Raw genomic sequence first — 19692 nt, forward strand, 5'->3', positions numbered from 1 at the left:
TTAGGTGCTCAACTAAACAAAATGAGACGTGTGCAAATCTGTCAAAACTGTTGAAGACGTGTTGATATCCCTGAGAGTATTATACATATATGTATGTGTTACTTTTTTCATAATCGTAACAATTTGTTTCTTTCCAGGTTCTTCAAAGGGTTCACATACCTGTACTGTTCTTTTTGGACATTGAGTTTAAGATATTCCACAAGCCCTCAAAGCTTTCAAGTATCATTGCCAATGAATAAAGAGAGAAAGTCACATTGGATTCTTCTTTATATAACATAATTTATATACACATGGCTTTTTACAGCGGCAGCATGTTTCTTGTACAGAAATACAAGCACAACATCGGCATCAAGAGCAAAAACCAGAGCTCTGTAGCCTCACATTTCACAAACGGTTTGCTCTCTGCTGATGAACGTAAAGAATGAAGATATAATATACATATGTCAGTATTGGCATGTCAGCTTAATATAATTTCTCTCTTACAGATTATTACTTTCTCAACTACATCAACAAATTGCACCTTTAGTTATATCATCTTTTGATTGTGAATCAAATTACTTCTGTACATAAGTTAAGAAATGTAACAGTTTGTTTCAAAATAGATAATCTTCACTTTTTCGTCTCTCTATGAGAACTCATCACATCTATAGACAAAGTGCAATATTTTAATTTAAAGGTTTTTTTTTCATTAAAAATTGGTCCAAACTCCACAATCTGAAGAAAAACAGCTAATTTTTCTTCCAAATTTGTTATTAATTATTACTTAATTTTTTTTTGCCTTTTCATTTGTCCATGTTTTCTACAAACTGCAGCTAAATACAAGAATAACAGTGTCAGTGTACAAAAAGCTTTGCATGTAAATTATCTTCTACTCTCTAAATAAACTTCATATTCTTCAGAACTATGAACTAACATCTTTGACATTAACATGACTCCACAGCTCTATCAAACATGAAATATCAAATATCTTGATAAAAACATACTGGAGGAGATGACAATAATCATAATAATCATTAAAGTACATAGATGTGCATAGGTGGGGCCACCTGCTAAATTCACAAAGCAAATGCATGTTCATGATGATGGTGGGCACAGTGATATTAGTCAAAAGTATCGGAACTTTTCCCCTGTGCTGAGTGAGGCAGTGTGGGTCAGAGTTCACTAATATTTTTATGGTTTGAATTATTTGTGAAGTTGACAGATATCTGACTTTCGTCCCATGACTGAACCTCACTGTATCCCAACCAGGCATGACAAGAAATTTGTCTGTTCATACTGAAAGTCAAAATTATGGCACAGCCAATCATATTTTATGCTACATATGCAGAGTGGAATTTTGGATCAATTAGATTTCACAATATCCAGGGCTACACAGTACAAAGCCGCAGGAATAGAAACCAAAACTTGCAGATTGGTGCTCTATCACATTCTGGTTAGAAAACAGTGTTAGCGTCCTCACGTTAGAAAGAACATCTCTAATCGCATTAAGCATTTAATATTTAAAAAATGGCCAACAGTGAGAACCTAATGTATCATAGTCTTCAGCATTTGTTTTACAACACTACTCAAGAAGTCATTTTTTCAAGTCTTCAATTCATTAGATTTGATATATCGGCATCCTTGCTTCCATTTTAAAAATGTTTAAGGTCTAACTGTAGTAGGAAACAAGGAAACAAAACTGTTGAAATTTTTGGTGAAGGGAACGAGTAATGAAAAGAAAATGAAAAACAAAGGTTGAGGCACACCAGACTTGGAAAATCACCACAAACTTGTAGAATGTATACATCACAGTGCCTGCAATTTGAGAGATGTGAAATCAAACCGAAATATAATACAAGTGTACATGATACACCATGACATGATACACTCACACCACTTCTCCTTCAGCCAAATAAATAATGTTAAGTCAAAAACTGTCTACACTTTCTTAAAGGCAGAAAACTGTAGCATTACTACAGCAACAGATTCAATATGGTGGCGCAGGCATAGGAGTCTGTTAGCGCTGTAGCTCTAAACTACTTGAACCACTATAAAAGGCTTTGGTGTCCAGGGCCCAGTGAAAAATTCTTAAGAGCAAATCCAATTTTCTTACCATGGGAATCTATCATTTAGCTCCTATACTGGTCTGATCTTTTTTTAAATGCAGGAATGCACAGACAATCTTTTTTGCTGCTAAATTTGAGGACCCTAAACCTCTGAAGAAACACACAATGCACAGCTTTGATGAGTAATTCAGCCAAACAATTACAATTCTGGGATCATTTACTCGTCATTCCAAACTTGTGTGACATTCTTTCTTCCGTGACACACAAAGGATGAATTTGAATGAAACGCTGGTGTTTGAAATGATAATGATGCACGATTTGACAGACTTATTCCCAATTTGGAGCAGCCAGGGCATTGTTTACAAAGTCACCTTTTTGTGTTCCACAGAATAAATAAATGGGTTTGGGAATGAAACAAGTAAATAGGTTTTTCATTATCGGGCGAAATGTTCCTTTAAATAACAAAAATCTCAAACCAAATAATAACTCTGAAGTCAATAATAAACAGCAATACGAATAATTATGATAATACAAAAGGAAAAAAAAACTAAATATTTCTACTTTATATGTTTTTGAAATATATATTTCATGTATTTACAAGAAATGTGGAAAAATGTATACAATTCAGATGAGAAACATTCTTCCATGTAAGCCCACCAAAATGTAAAATGTCAAATCCAGTTTCTCTCAGGTTTACAAAACAACATTAAATATGTTGCCTTGATTGTTGATATCACTGTGTAAACTCTCTGTACACCAGTTTATAGTAACATACTCTTTATAAATGTAGTACTGTACATCTGCCCTATGTCAAATATGCTGACGAGGCAGAAATGAAAGTGTTGTGGTGATGTGCTGAATGCGACGTAGTTCAACTAGTCTGCAACAATTTCCCTAACGTTTTCAAGGTCTTGTTTCTGCAGGACCATTTCTAAATAAATCTATTTACAGTCATTCCCGCACCAACAACTGTTCCAGTTCTTCTTCCCAATAAGGCCAATCGTGGAGTCTTTATGTAGCACAGCATGCATGTATTACCCTCAGCAATAACTGCCGGGCAGGGTTTTAAACTGACAACACAATGAATAGAAGAACTGTTAACTTGGGTTTATCAAATGTAATTGAAGTGTGCTGCCTCGTCTTGGATTTGGTGGTTATACCTCATCACAGTTTGTCCTTAATGTGACTAAAACCATTCCAGTAAATTGGCGTGGACATTGGTAATTGTGTGCTGCAGCAGATGTAAGGGCATCAGGTTTTCGTTGCCCTGATTTGAGCACAGATTCTCAACAGCAAGAAGAAGGCAGTACAATAAAGCTTGCAATTTGGCTATGGAGCACAGGCACCTGGTTTGGCACTTGGTTTGAAGGTGAGTCCCAATGTCTGAGGAAAACGTCCTTGCAATTTAGCTCCACACTGAGCCAATGTGCTTGGCAGTGTGAAGTTTCGTCACAGCCGCCTCTGCTGAAGAAAGCGAAAGAATAACAGGGGCTACGTTCCCTGACAAGGGGTTGACGAGAGTTTTGGATGCATTCGGACAGCCACTCAGTGTTGCTGTACTCCAGTTGTGAGATTTTACCTGTAAAAAACAAAGAAAGATGCAATTATTTTACTGTCCAAGAGGCTACCTCACATCTAAGTCTTCCGCCTAGTGTCAAAAGGTGTTTTATAAAACTACTCAAGAAGTCAAGTTTAAGATCTCTAGACACTGATCAGTTATCTACTAGTTAAAACTTACCCTGACACCCAGCTGTGAGTGGTGGTCTTTACACTGTGGGGTGGGAACCCTTGTTGGGTGGCCATAGGGTCGAAGTTGAAGTCCAGTGATTCTCCATCCATGAGCGTATCATGCAAGATGGACTCCACGTCACATTCGAAACGCTCCACAGGCATACCGTCCAGATCACTGGGAAGCTTCTCCAGGTGTTGATGTTGCTGGTGCGGCATCATCCCTGGGTTACGGCCATATCCATTGCTGTTGAGGCTGCAGTAAGGCATCCCACCTCCAAGATGAGCAGAGCCTCCGTACTGCATCTGCATGGCCGTCTTGATGCTCCCCAGGCGCCCACTGGCACCGCTGTGGCCAATCGCTGCCAGAGGGTGCAGCGATCGCCCGTTCAATGCCACAGATGTGGGCGGGGCTTGTCCGTGCATATTGTGCGGATGAGAGAGGGCATGGCTATGAGATGCTCCCCCTCCCATAAGTTCATTCCGCCCACTGCTGTAGGGCGGCAACATACATCCACCACCTCCAGCTGACTGGGAGACAACGGTATCCACTGAGGGGAGAAGCTCTCCAGGCTCCCCATCAGATGTAAGAAGTTCCTTCAGCAGCCCTGCTGTGCAGTTAAACTGGCCCATAGATCCTGGACCGGGACCAAAACTGGGCTTGTTTTCTGGCAGAGACTGCATTGGCATGGGGGACATGCTGGCCATTCCTGCCTGGCTGTAGAGACACTTACGATAGTCTTGTTGGGTCTGCTGGTTGACTGCAGCCAGACCGGGGGAACTGTAGGGGGAGTAGCCAGGGCTGGCCTGCATGAGCGAGGAGGGTGAAGACTGGTTGGATCCTGACCCTGGGCCCCCTGTGGGCCCCACTGATTGGTTCTTAGGTGAGAGCAAGTTGAGGTTATCCAGAAGGTTTTCCATCACATTCTCTGAGCCACTGTGACCGAGAGAACCAGCCATTTCAGACAAGCTGGGGAGGGTGGAGGTCATTTTGGCCCCTGACCCTGGGCCGGGGTAGACCATGTGGACATCAGAGTCGCCAATTTCGTCGTCAATAAATGGAGAGAGGCGACCACTCAGTGTGCTGGCATTGGAGCTGGTGCGGGGACGGAAAGCCGTCCAGGCATCAAAGTCGTCGTTGCTGTGGGAGTTTGGACTGCCGGGCCACTTGCCATACTGAGAGCCTGGACTGTCTGCACCCCCTTCGGGACCACCTTGAAGAGCCAGCTAGAGATAGACAGAACCACTAGTAAGAAAAATAACTATATTCATGGATAGTGCATACTGTTTATCAGAGATCACAGCGAGGTTTGGCGTGCAGCTTTTACCTTTTTCTTTGCTGCTCGTCCTCTGCTCTTGGCAAACTTGCTGTTGTTGTCCATTGAGGCGGCCCGGCGTCGAGGCGACTTGCCGCTTTTGCCGCCTTCGGGGTTGAGCATCCACCAAGAGCTTTTACCTGTCCCCTCATTCTGCACACGGATAAACCGACTATGTAGGGACAGGTTGTGTCTGATTGAGTTCTGCGGAAGAGAAGGGGAGCAAGGAGAAAAAGCATGAGTGTTATGTTCATAGTTTGCCTAGTTCCCGTAAATTCCCCTCAGACGGTAAATCAGCAGAGTGCAAATCCTCACAGCAGCTGTTTTCTATTAAACTCTCTTTTCTCTTCACCTCCGCTTTCGTCCACTCACCCTTTCCTTCACCTATATGTATCATTTTCTGTCATTCAAAGGACACTGTTTTCCTTGAACATCGGCCATTCTTTTAAACATATTCTTGCAAATATTTACAAATTGCTCTCAGTGGTGCATTCAAATAGAACGGAGAATCCCTTCAATGTTTTGCTGTGAATCATAAAAACATATTTCTTTTTTTAGTGAGGATGGACATTCCTTTTTGAAGTATAATCCTCAAGTTTAGACCACCAAGACTTTTATTAATGATACATCTGTCTTGGAAATGCTGGCCTTTATCCTCCAATCAAATGATCTGAAAAGGTGGCAACGGTACCCTCTCAGATGTATATGTAAACACAACTATGCCCTTCATAAGTTTATTTGCCATAAGAGCATAAACACTGGCATTTTAAAAGAGGGTTTTGCTTGTTTGAGTAGCTTGGCCTGTTAACTACCTGCTCAACAATGGAAGACAGGGATTGTAAAAAAACAAAAACAAAAAAACCTTACTTAATTGGCAACAAATCACTTAAATAGCAGCCTTAATGACCAACCAAAGCAGCCATTTCTATGCCTGCTATTCTACTCTTGCCAATAAATAGTTGTGGCACTAGGGCGAATTAAGTCCAGTATAATTATGAACTTTTCTATCATTCTGATGAATTCAAATACCGTAATGTCTGGCAAACATTCAGCCTGGCATAGACACATTACCTACGTTGTCATGGTGATCTCAATCATTAGAACCATTTTCCCTAGAGAGGTGGAAAATGGGGTATTTTTGAAATGCTGGACTAATGCTTCCTATGTCTAATTTAGAGTTGTTAATGGATAGTTACAGGATGCGATGGCAGCTTAAGATGGTCTTTGCGGTTGTTTGTGAACTAAAAGCTTCATGAAGCACATGCAGACTAGAGACATTTTTTTTCTTTCTATTCTTTTATATCTGACCCATTAATCCTATAGTGGCTGTAAAGTTTCACACATGGTCATTAGCTGGTTTTCCATTACAGATTTGCATGGAACTTTTTCTGTATTTTCTAAATGTGGATAATAAAAAAAAACGATTGCAGAATGAAGGCGTTTCCATTAAAGCAATGTTTTCCTCTCGATAAGTTACAAAAATCATGGCAACAGATGTTAGGAGGTTTACGTATATCACACAAACGTGTCCAAACATACCACACCATGTTTAAAGAATAACCACATTTTATGTAAGCCAGGTCACCTGTAAATTATCCTTTTTCGATATTGCCTGAAAAACCACACTTTTTTGTGTGTGTGTAATATAGTGGAGATTTTGCGAAATTGACACGCTTGACGCTTCCATAGGTCGTTTTTTTTCAATTAGCGTAATTTGACATTTAATGTCTTCATCTCTGTTTTGTTTTTTGTCTCGCAGTACATACTGAAATTGAACAGGCTCAACGGCGACTCATCTTCTGCCAAATCTTTTTTTTTTTTTTTTTGAATTTGTGCAAAGGATTGTGGGTGACTGGAGTACACAGATGATACACTTGATGCATCCTTCAAAATAAGCCAAATTAATCTTTCAGATTGAGAGATATGCAGCCTAGAATACAGTCATCTGACTACGAAACAACCAAAGTCAGTGGTCATATGTGTTGCGGTCATGTGTCTGTAAAAAAAACCATAATACAGGAAGTGATATCACAGAAAGGAATTATATACACCCTTATGCCTGTGTCAGTTCACAACCATCACATATTTTGACCTTAAAATGGAGATAAAAAGAGATGGTTACACCGCTTGACATTTTCTAGCCATATTTCAATCCAATCAGAAATAGCTCTTGCTGTTGTTGTGGGCAGTATGCATCACATGGTCCATGAAATGACCAGAGAGATAACATCCTGTGAAGACTTACGCTATATGTGCCATCATTAACAGAGGGAGGCAAAACCTGAAAATCAACAAGACTTCAGAGCTAAGCACAACATGAATCCAAAGCAGAAGAGTACCAACTCAACACACTAACCATAACATTGCCCATCTGGCTTACATTTTTTCCACACATGGCAGAACTAAAAACACAGCATCCCTGCTTTAAAACACAACTTTGCATGTTGTGTGAAATGCTTCTTGGCCAGTCCGCGATCTTGTATAGCGTGACAAATTTAACCACAACCACATTAGAAGACGATTCACTGATGGATATATGGAGAGGTTTGGAAGAATGGGGCCTGGGGACTATCAGGACAGAACGTGGCATTCTGGGGCTGAATCCACATTAATAGGGATACATATGAAAATGCATCTTTTTCTCTGCCCATCCATCCACACAAGATGATATTTTTGACGTTAGACACTCTAACATTTAAAAATGCAGTCTTTTGGATTGTAGCGTAAATAAACTGCAAAAGTAAAGGCATCTGAAAACGATAGCATTTATTTAGTCATGTGACACATACTGTACCAATTTCTATGTTTATACCAGTATGTGGTGTACACCGTATTACTGAAGATACATTTTCCTTTGTACAATCTTCATATTACATTCATGCAAAGATGACTTGAAAAATTATCATTGAGACCATAAGGAATGGCAATTGAGTGCGACCTTGACGCACCTGTAAGTGGTGAGATATTTTGCTAATAAAATGAATGTGCAAGAAGAATAGCACATGAGAACATGTTTATTTCTGGTCTCTCTGTATTATCTCAGTGAGCTTTCATTCCATTTTGCGCACGCGCAGTTAGATGATTTGAGCAATTTCCAATGTTTCAGTGTGGATGAGGAACTTTTTTTTGGGAAAATGCTTGAAAACACTGAGAACATATGGCCAAAGGAGAACCCAAACGATATCAAAGCGCGCTCATCCTGTGTGCAGGTCTGTGGCTTCCTTCCCCATTGACACATTTTTAGCCTGTTTTGACAATAGTTGATGTATTAGTGGCGGCAGAACACAGGAACTTCGACATTCCAGCTAATCACTGTGTTCAAAGTTCAAATGTAATCACAGCTAGCCGCTAATACCCTATCTCTTCTGGAACTACAGTGTCCCAATCCACATTCCTGTCTGTGGATACTAAACCCCAACCATCACTCTTGTTGTGTGAAGATCCTATAATCTTGGGTTCACAACAATACTGCCATTCCCCAGATACCACAGCGGTACACACAATGAGATGATATTATATAAAACGGAGCAATTTCTGGAATGTATGATCGAGGATGAACACAATGTGTCATCTATGCAAAACAACCATATCGTTCCATTGGAACACTCACTGGAAATGTGTATTTTGTTGTCAGCATATACTGCGGTGCAGAAAAACATCCACTTTACAATAATTCCATATTCTCTTTCCAACTATACTTTCTGAATAAAATAGCAAAAATGCCATAAAAAATGAATAAATTCATTAATGAAAAAAAAATATATATATTCTATTTTTATAATATATTTTAAAATATGGTGTCCACAATACGTTGTTGCGGTATATCATTCGAAGTGTAATATTCTTACTTTATATTGCTGATGTATGATGTTTAAAGAAACAAGATGGTGATGCATTTGTTTTACAGGTGTGATCATCAGCAGAGAAGATTGTTTACTGCGTTTAACACATTGACCTCTGCAAATGTTTGCTGAACTTTCTCATAAAGTTTTATGATGTATGTGTCAAAGTTCTTATGTTATGTTTTATAAAGGAACTGATTTTAACTGTGAACACTTCCATGGGTGCCACCATGTTTGCCTGAGGTCATAAAATTGTATCTGGAAGTTTGACTTCAAGTGGCGAACAATTGCACTCTTCCGAATTTAATCGGAAATTCTCATTTTCATTTACATGGAGCACACCACTGGCTACAGCAGAAAGATTGTGCAAGCCGTCCGTACACTGTATAAAAATCATCAAATATCATTTGTAATTTTATATTAATGTTAAATAAATGTATTAATTTTCTGAGCAGTGTGTATATTTTAAATGCAGCTTATAAAAAAATAATAATATTCTTGATAAAATTCTTGCTAAATATCTTGCTCAAAACTTTACACACACCTTGCAGAATCTGTGAAAAATGTTTACAAAATAAGAAGATTCATACAAAATGCATGTTATTTTTGATTTAGTACTATCCTAAATAAGATATTACACATAAAAGATGCTCACATATAGTGTTCAAGACAAAAATGTATAAACCCCATTCAAACGTTTATTTACGCGTCTTAATACTGTGTGTCGTTACTTGGATGATCCACGGCTGTTGTTTTCTAATCATTTTTTAAATAACTTTTTTAATAGTTTCAACAGTGTTTGAGTCAGTGTGAAAAGATGGGTCTCCAAATCCTACAGCCACTGCTGGAAAGGGTTCAAATATGCAAAAGATGCTGGAAAACTGAAGAATTTGCAGGACCTGAAGGATTTTTCTGAAGAAAATTGGTCTTGTGGATTATACGTGACCATCTTTTATGATCTCTCTTATTTTGTTCATCTTGATTTCACAGATTCTGCAAGTGGTGTGTAAACTTTTGAGCAAGACGTGTCGACAATAAGCACTTTCTTGCCAAGCTCAGTATTAAAATTGCCTTGACTTTTGACCATTTTGTTGTTTTCCATTGGAAAAGTCTTCAAAAACAATGTCCTTTACCGTGTTAACCCTGACAAACAGGTCGTCATAGATCATTCCCTTGCATGTACTGCTATTACATATTCAAAGCGCTAATTTCACATACACACGATTTGAAGCCCTGCTGCAGGAACAATGAAGAAAGTCAACAGCAAGAGCCAGGAAGTGACCACATGAAAGAGGACTGTCACAGGAAGCCGGCCTCACTTCCTGTCTTTCAGGAAGCAGTGGTTGTGTATTTGAGCATGTGAGTGTGTGCGGAGCGGACTGAATGCCAGGCCACAGAGCCGAGAGAGAGAGAGAGAGAGAGAGAGAGAGAGAGAGAGAGAGAGAGAGAAGAGAGAGAAAGAGAGAGAGAGAGAGAGAGAGAGAGAGAGAGAGAGAGAGAGAGAGAGAGAGAGAGAGAGAGAGAGAGAGAGAGAGAGAGAGAGAGAGAGAGAGAAAGAGAGAGAAAGAGAGAGAAAGAGAGAGAGAGAGAGAGAGAGAGAGAGAGAGAGAGCTGCCCTACTGCACTCCTCCTCTGGCAGACTTCTGTTTGGCACCAGATCCAGCCACAGTCATTCTCACTCCCGGGAGAATAAACAAAGCGATACAGACCACAGATACAAACCCAAGAGCTCAACTACTGCCCACTCCATTGTCCCCTTAAATAATGGACATCTAGACATTAAATATGCATTAAAATGTCTCCACAAATCACAGCCATTCATGCCCTATGGCCTGAAAAGTATAAATCTTACAGAGAACATTATTTTTAGCCTAACGTCTAAGCGCTGCATGTGTAGCGTACTGTTGATTAGCATGTGATACAAAAACATTAGGGTGAAAATAATCCGGGATATTTCTTAACCTCTTAATCTTCATGAGGACGAGGACGTGCTGAGGACATGCTATATGCATACCCTACCCAAGTACGTCAACTCAAAAGCTTCAAGTTAGATGTCCATTGGATCCAAAAAGAAAACCCTATGTCCGACCGAGACCAGAGTGGGGTCGGGACCAAAACTTTTTGACGAGTGCCTTGGACATGGGTAAGTGAAAATAAATGTACTTTTCCCGAATGGACCTAAGAAGACCCTGAATTATTGTATTAAGGAGTGGATGATTATAAATTCGCTTTTTAAACTTTAGTTGGTGTGTAATGTTGCTGTTTGAGCATGAACATCTTCAACGTTACGGTGCTCAAAGTTCAAAAGGAGATCTTTAAGGACTACAACAAACGGCTGGCAGGGACTACAACGAGCCTCTTCCCGGGTTGGTGACATCACAAACCCTAAAATTGATATAAACCCCGCCCCCGGGAACATGCAACAAGGGGATGAGGCCACGTTGCGAAGAGGAAGAGTTGTTGTAGTAGAGCACATTTAGGAGTCTGCTCAAGTTGTCACATCCGTCCTTTCACATGTTGCAATACAGTGCGTAACACAAATGCAATAGCATGTCATAAAAGCAAGATGACAACACGTTATAAGATATAACCATAATTAAATTAAAGTATGCCTGTTCTTTCTTCATACAGCATATATTCTCTGGTTCTGTAGGTATTTTACTGTGGGCAGATCCCACAAGAGTGATTTATATATTATCATGACAGAATCAATGACTATTGATAGTTAACTCCACATCAATCATAAATTTATCAACCAACCATTCAGAAACGTCCTGTTGCATTCTACATGTTGTCACTTCTTCTTGAGTCTCTCCATCATTGTCAGACTCTGGTTTGAATATAAAAAGTTGAACAGTTTCTGACGTTTTCAATGTGTCTGCATTAGGTAATCTGAGCTGCTAACACAAGCTCTTGAAGCTCCGCCCTCTTTCTGAAAGGGGGCCGGGAGCAGCAGCTTATTTGCATTTAAAGGGGACACACAAAAACGGTGCGTCGGGTCAGACTCGGGTCTAATGCCGCCTTCACGTGCTATCCGGAATAATCGTAAATACAAGTTTCCGGGGTAAAAATTGCACATGAACGCCCTCTGATGTTGTGTTTACCACTGGGAAGTTCGGAAATAATTTTGATACCCAAGTTCCCGAGATGAGTGTGGCATAACCGTTAAAAATGGCGGATGGGAGACGAATTTTTATTAGGGGTTTATTAGTTTTATTAGGGGTTTTTTCCACAACAGTTTCATTGTCTTGTCTTTTCATTAAAGTAGTACATATTTACATAAATTAATAATCATTTGAAGCATATTGTGTATTTTAAACACTTCATTTCAGAATAGTGAGCAAGCTGACTATGTATCTAGATAGTGTGGTAAAAGTAGCTATACAATAGGATCATGGCTGAAAACTATTGCCATTTTAGTCTTTAAGCAGCCTTATCTCGTCTACATTATGCCTTTATTTTGAATGTGAATATGCTTTCGTGTTGTGCTGCTATGTTTGCCAGTGGGACCGGGAAATGACTGAAATGGTTATAGTGTTAAAACAACATTTTCCCAAGACGCACGAAAGTATGAACCTGACGTCCTCCATTCTTTCCGACAACAAGCTCGGAATCACGACTTCTGAAGTGGGAAGTAGGAAACTTCCGATAGCACGTGTAGGCAGCAAAATGTAATCGGGTCTTTTTCGGGTCGTTTTTCTTTTAAAACAAATTATTTGAATTAATGCTCGTCGGGAAAGAAGTGATTTGGGTTGATTCGGATCGGGTACAGATTTTAGGACTCCAAAAGACCGCTACGTTAAGCACAAGAGTTATTACATTTTGGAAATGTGTTCATGATTGATAATGCAGCGCAGGTACACACTGCATTCTCAGTGTCACCACAGGTGGCACTATAACAGACATACATACTAGGCAACATTTTAAGATGCTACATAAAATACATAAAAAATGCAATTTATACACACCTATTCTTTCTGAGCAAGTTAGTTGCCGTCAGTGTGCACATGTTTAAAGCTAGCTACCTGAAAAATAACACATCCATTTCAATAGTGCAGATATTTCAAGCTAACTCTATTGAGTATTGAGGTTGGTTTCTGCCAAAGTATGCACGCTTGCAATACGCTGGCCAACCATTCGTGTCTGCATATTTGCGAGTATAGTTCTGGCTTAAGTGACAGGTCATATATGTATTTTTGGTTGTACGTGAACATGAGTCTTTTGTGACACTAACATACATTAGTGCGTGTGTGTGTGTGTGTGTGTGTGTGTGTGTGTGTGTGTGTGTGTGTGTGTGTGTGTGTGTGTGTGTGTGTTTGAGTGTTTGAGTGTGTGTCACTGTAAGCTGCACAGGCAGATGGAGGTCATGTGTTCGGGTCAGTCCACAAGCCAAGGACACAGAGTTCCATTTCTATTTCTCTCCCTCCTTACTTCAATCCCTTCCTCCAAGAAGCCTGAAAGGCCACACTGTTCTACGACTGCGACCCCTCCTTCCCCCTCTCATTCCATCTCTAAGCATCCAAGATTTACTGGAGGCATCAGCATTGGGAATCAAAAAAACTGTTATTAATCAGAACTAGGGATGTGCAATATAACACCTTTTCACAATTGATTAGATGGCTTTAGCTCGAAACAGTCGCAATGTTGCCCAATAGAGTTCGGTACAGGCGTCCGAATATGGCGCTGACATCTTCTGCAGATATGGGTCTGAGTCTGCACAATAGAGAGCAGGAAGTAGAGCCGCGATATCAAAAGTCCGCCCACACACTCGCAGGTGAAGAACAACTCATTATGTCGGTGTGAAATAAACAGTTATGGAAATGTAGAAATTGAAACGCTGTAAAACGACCACAACAGTCATGCACCTTACAGCGTTTACGTCTTGAAAACACAAAGTCCAGCATAATACGAGGGTCTGATCATGCATTCGTTTTGAGCCTTGGCCTCGTGTTGGGTCATGTCTGGTGTAGACAGCGCTGCTTTCTGCTGACAGACGTCAAGAATGTGTGAGTGTGGTTAGCAGGAGACAGAGAGAGCGCCCAGACCTGTCATTAGCTCATCACTAGCTCAGCAGGTCTCACACGTACTAAGTATAACCCAAGCCCCAGAACTGAAGCAGTCAGGTGGAAACTAATCCAAACATTTCAGAGGTTAGCCTTGGAAAGAGGCTGGACCTTTAGCATTATGACCAAAATCTTAAAGAGGACCCATTAAACTCCTTTACAAAGTCTTGGTTTGTTTTTGAGCTCTACTAGAACAGGTCTTCATGGTTGGATATTTTGCACATATTTGAGATTGTTGCAGGGTACAGTAACTCCATCAAATTTTCTCCTTCAACTTCCAAATGGTCCAACATAGCTGTTTTACCTTCTTTTTTTGTAAGGGGTGTTTGACTTAGTCTTTGCACGTTTGCTGTGTAAACACTGGGGAAGTTCTTCCACCTACGCCCGTGGTTGTGTAACAAACTCTGAATTTGGTCGGTGCCCTTAAAAGTATTAAGGTCACTGACCGAATTATGTCTGTACTACAGAGTATTGATTCACATTAAATCAATCCATCCCAAATTTTGGTACCTAAGAATGCATCTAATGATATAGACTAATGTCTGTGAATATTAAACCACTAAAAGACTATTTAAAGGGTTAGTTCACCCAAAAATTTAAATTCTCTCATTAATTACTAACCCTAATGTCGTTCGACACCCATAAGACATTTGAAGAAATGAAGATATTAGTGTTGAAATCCGATGGCTCAGAAAGGCCTTCATTGACACCAATGTCATTTCCTCTCTCAAGACCCATAAAGACACTAAAGACGTCGATACAAAGCCCATCTCAACACAGTGACTCTACAATCATTTTATGAAGTGACGAGAATAGTTTTTGTGCGCAAAAAAAACTAAATAACGACTTATATAATGATGGGCCGATTTCAAAACAAAGCTTCAAATGGTTATGAATCAGCGAATCAATTCATGATTCGGCTCGCCAATGTCAAACTGCCAAACTGCTGTCTGTCTGTCCGTCCGTCCGTCCGTCCGTCCGTCCGTCCGTCCGTCCGTCCGTCTATCTATATAACTATCTGAAAATGGCCAATGGTTTCGCTAGATAAGACCCTTGTTCCTCGTCTGGGATCGTGTAGAGCTCTTTCAATCCGCACTGAAACTGCAATTTGGAGCTTCAACCCATTTGACCCCATTGAAGTCCAATATATGTCATTTGTCATTATATTTGACTAAAGAAAGAAAGACATGAACATCTTGGATGACATGGGGGTGAGTACATTTTAATTCTAAAGTGAACTAATCCATTAATAAAAACGTATTTTGAGCAAAATAAGCAAGCTGACATTTACTACAATCTATCTATATCTTTAATTTTAAATATATACAAATTTAATTTATGTTTTTTACTTTGTCAAGAGATTTTTAGTACCATTTTTGAAGAGTGCGCATGTGCGATCGTGCTCTAGTACGCAAGAACGAGCCTATAATTGAATCTGGAAATAAAGCAAAATAAATGAGAAAAATTCCTCAGTCCTCAGATACCATGTAGCACAAATCTTGCATTAATTCGATCTCAAACGGATTCATTAAAATAAGTTATCACTCCTGCACCTGTGTGACATCATTAACCAATGGGGTTGAATGTCAAATTTGCGACTATATGGTTTTGGGAGCTAGCTAGTTGATGTCTTCAACGATGCATCACGATGAACTTTGTTTAGCTCCTGTCTCTATGAAGCCCCTCTATTGGTCGGCTAGATCAGTGTGTTGTGATTGGTCAACCGCTTCCGGTAGTGTTTGGAAAAGCCACGCCCCTTACCATAACCACGGGTTTCAACACACGACTAAAACAAATAAACCAGGCCACATTTCTTTTCCTTTTTTTGCGGTTGCCTATTATTTAAATCAGGTATATTGTGAGTGACCTGTTTGTCCCCGGAAGAAAACTCAAGACCACAATGGAGGCGTTTCAGGGAGTTCAGATATGGTGATTACTGATACAGAGACGAACTACCTTTGCAGTGACTTTGTGCTTTGCAACTCTGCAGATCTTTTTCAACATTTACACACTAAAAAAAGCTGATAGTGTAACAAAGCAAAATAGGTCCTCTTTAAATGACATTATCAGCATGTGTTACATCACATTATATGAAGGTACTTTTGTGGGGAATTTTATAAAGAAAAAAAAAAGGCTTGTATATTAAATACTCATTCGGTAATGCATACTTTTGGATAACTTTAAACTAACTTTAAATTAAATTAAATACTTTGTAAATAGAAGGTAATCTCATTAGACTTAAAAATGATAGAGTCATCACATAAAATTGTCCCGTGCCTTTCAGGAGGCGTCATGTCTCCCACGACCGCTAATATGCTAACATGACGTGTTGTGCTCTGCGGTGGTGTTGCACTTGATGTCAGGCAAAATTTCATATTCAGCTGTTGTTATTCTTTTCCTCCAACCAGACATGACACTATTTGATGACTGTTTTCATCATGTTGTAAATGCTTGCTTCTTGAGTACACATAACACTGTGCTCATTTATAATAAAGTCCAGTAAAAATATTAAACATTCATCTTTTTTTGACATAATTAGTCGAGGTAGATTTTCTAAGAGAGACAAATAAAATTACAGTATATCCCTTTATTAAAACTATTAATATATAATATAATATAATATAATATAATATAATATAATATAATATAATATAATATAATATAATATAATATAATATAATATAATATAATATAATATAATATGGATGTTGTTCTTTTAAACTTTCTATTCATCAAAGAGTCCTGATTTTTTTTGTTAATCACGGTTTTCACAAAAATATTAAGCAGCTAAAACAATTTTTGTTAATTTAAAAATTGATAATTAATAAATGTTCATTGGTCCTCAAATCATCATGATTTCTGAAGGATCATATGGCACTGAAGACTGGAATAATGATGCTGAAAATTCAGCTTTGATCAAAGGAATAAATTATATTTTACAATATATTCACATAGAAATCAGATATTTTATATTGTAATAATAAATGAGTAATAATTATTTTGAGCAAAATAAAATTTCTTTAAAAAAACAAACATTACCCAATTTTACAGACCCCGGCCCAAACTTGTGAACGGAATTGTATATTTGGGGCTCTTCTCAGGAAATATTGATATACTAATAGCAGTTAAGTTGATTAATGAATCACCATATCATGTAATTAATATGATTAACATGTTAAATCGATTGACAGTTCTGCCTTTTACGCAAGCGCATTCCGTCAGGCAGCACATCAGGGAATTCCCTGAGCTGGCAACTAGTCTGGAAACTCGAAAACAACATCCGTGCCAAGTTCTGTCCATTTTAAAATTATCATTCAGCTGTTTGGCTTTTTATTCAGCTCTCCCCAGACAAACCTGCAAAGAGTTCCTATATTACTGGTTCAAATGGGGCGCGGGTTTTGCAGCGCCAGTATGCAGTCGCACCGGGAGATTATAGAGAGACGGGGACAGATAAGACGCCCACAAGAGTAAGATCTCTGTACTCGCCAAAGAAGGAGACTTGATTTATTGCCACATTAAAGTGAACACAAAAACACACTCTCTTCCTGTCATAAATACAAATACAGAGATTCAGATGAGCAGAAATGCATAATACCATCCAACTCACACACACACACACACACACACACACACACACACACACACACACAAAAAGAGCAAATGTTTTCTAACGTGCCACGTCAGGTCAGTCGAAGTGTCAGAAGTTCAGAACTAACAAGGAAACAATCTTCTCTTAGATTTGCACTGTGCAGGCATACTGTGCTCGCCACTTCCTGTCGCGCACTTCCTGTAAATTCCGTCAGTGCTGAAAGCTAAAGAGTAAAACATGATTAAATCCACTTTTCTTAATCAAGTCATCAGAAATTAGGCTGCATATCACCAAATCGCTAAATGTTGTGATTTCATTGAAGCCATGACCACATATCCTACATACTAGACGGCAAAAGGGTTTTGTGCAAATCGTAAGGATTAAAACGCAGAAACATAGAGTAATTATGTCTGTTTCTATTATTATTGACACTGACATACTACGCCAGACATATAAGGGGTCCATTAAAAAGGTCTGAGAAATCTTTTTTTATTTTCTTTTATTTTCTTTTTTTGTTGCTTTGGAGAAATGTTTACTGGGTAAAGCATTCTAGAAAAATGCTTGTATTCATTATTGAAGGAATAACAGACTAATACTAATATTAATTTGATATTTCCAGCTATTTTAATAATTTCCCTGGGCTTTAGTACAATAACGATGTAAATGTTAATTATTTTTAAAGTAATTTTGTCTTTATATCATCACATTTACTTTTTTTTATCATACTTTCATTGCAGTCTTCATAAATTATCCATCCAAGAGAATTATCATATTTATCCTTGACATCAAACTGTTTGAATGCCCTGCTCAATATGGCTTTGTGATGAAGTACAAAAAATACAATGATAAATATAACAATTAAAAAAAAAAACGAGTGAGAAGGAATGAATAAGTGAATAATTATGAATAATAACTACTTGTATTTATGAACAACAGCAGAACTGATACTTTTCCGACATTCTACCCATGCTTTAAACATTTCAACTTTAAATGATGATGTTCGCTACCTGTCTAGTGATTAATATTTATGCTGAAATATAATTAAATAATAGGGCTGGGTAAAAAATATAGATTTCTCAATTTTAATCGAGTCTCATTTTTACAGATTTTTAACAGCTATTGATTCTTAGATCCCAAGAATCGATTAGTCTGTTTTCAGTTGATGAATTTCAGTTGATGAATCAAATCAAATCAAATCGAATCGGAATCTAATCGACTTGCAAACTTGTGAATGGAAATCGAATTGTGAAATTGTTGTCAATATCCAGCCCTATTAAATAACAGTTTGTTTGTTTTTGATGCGTCATTATGTGTGGTGAGCTGGCTCACACAATTTGTGTTATCGTGCTCCCTGGATTTCACTGTGCACTGTGGGACATTTTAGGGGGCGGGCGTTTCAGTGCGCTAGAAGGACTGAAACTGAACTAGGGAGCTTTTTGAGACGCAGCCCTAGCACTTTCAAAGTAAGTTCAGCAGACAAATGGGTTTGAGAGTTCAAAAGCAAAAATGTACTTTTATTAATTCCGCAGTAAAAGGGTTTAGTGGCATAGTAAAGAACTAAATCGTCCTCTTCGGTCAAGCTGTAAATAACCTGGAGTGTTCCTCTAAAGATAGCTGGTGTTTTTTTTCTGAAAGGGGTGAAATGTTCAAAGCCTTTTTAGAATAGGACACTAAACCGGCTTGGAGTGATAGTTGCCAAGTCCTTCGTGACTGACTCTGGCCTGAATGTGTGTCTGTGGGGCCGCCTGACTCACGGGATCAGAATGTTTCCCAAATCAGAACCAGCTCCAGCTGAGGTCTCGCCAGGCCTCTAGTATGTCTCTCTGTTTAGGATTCCGCTCCGGGGAAATGAAATATTGGACTCAAGCTTAACTCAATACGTCCAGTCAATAGCTGAACACGAGACTTCAGTGTGGGCTCGTTTGCCTTCCAAATAAAGATCACGCTCTATATCGCGGGATCATGCTGGTGTAAGAGAACCGATTTACTGTCCCATTTCCTCCAGGTTGGCCTAATCTTATTTAGTGTGCTTTACAAACTATCCCAGAATTGACCTGCCTTTGAAGAATAGTGAAGTTAAATATATTCACCACACTCGTTACCATCACA

At 38.9% G+C, this 19692-nt stretch overlaps 1 protein-coding gene across 2 annotated transcripts in view; it reads right to left on the reverse strand.

The window, feature by feature from the left end:
* Nucleotides 1–249: 249 nt before the first annotated feature.
* Nucleotides 250–19692, reverse strand: part of foxo1a (forkhead box O1 a) — a 53953-nt gene continuing 34510 nt past the window's right edge. The window contains exons 2-4 of one of the 2 annotated variants that reach the window (XM_067450165.1): nucleotides 5102–5293; nucleotides 3784–5000; nucleotides 250–3624 (exon numbers count right to left, since the gene is read on the reverse strand). In XM_067450165.1, the coding sequence (XP_067306266.1) occupies nucleotides 3621–3624; nucleotides 3784–5000; nucleotides 5102–5293 (1413 nt within the window). In that variant the 3' untranslated portion in view covers nucleotides 250–3620. Of the gene's footprint in view, nucleotides 3625–3779; nucleotides 5001–5101; nucleotides 5294–19692 lie in introns of those variants that run through there. The other variant, XM_067450166.1, reaches the window with a different exon arrangement.

The sequence above is a fragment of the Pseudorasbora parva genome, chromosome 8, assembly GCF_024679245.1.
Source record: "Pseudorasbora parva isolate DD20220531a chromosome 8, ASM2467924v1, whole genome shotgun sequence".
NCBI classification, from domain to species: Eukaryota; Metazoa; Chordata; class Actinopteri; order Cypriniformes; family Gobionidae; genus Pseudorasbora; species Pseudorasbora parva.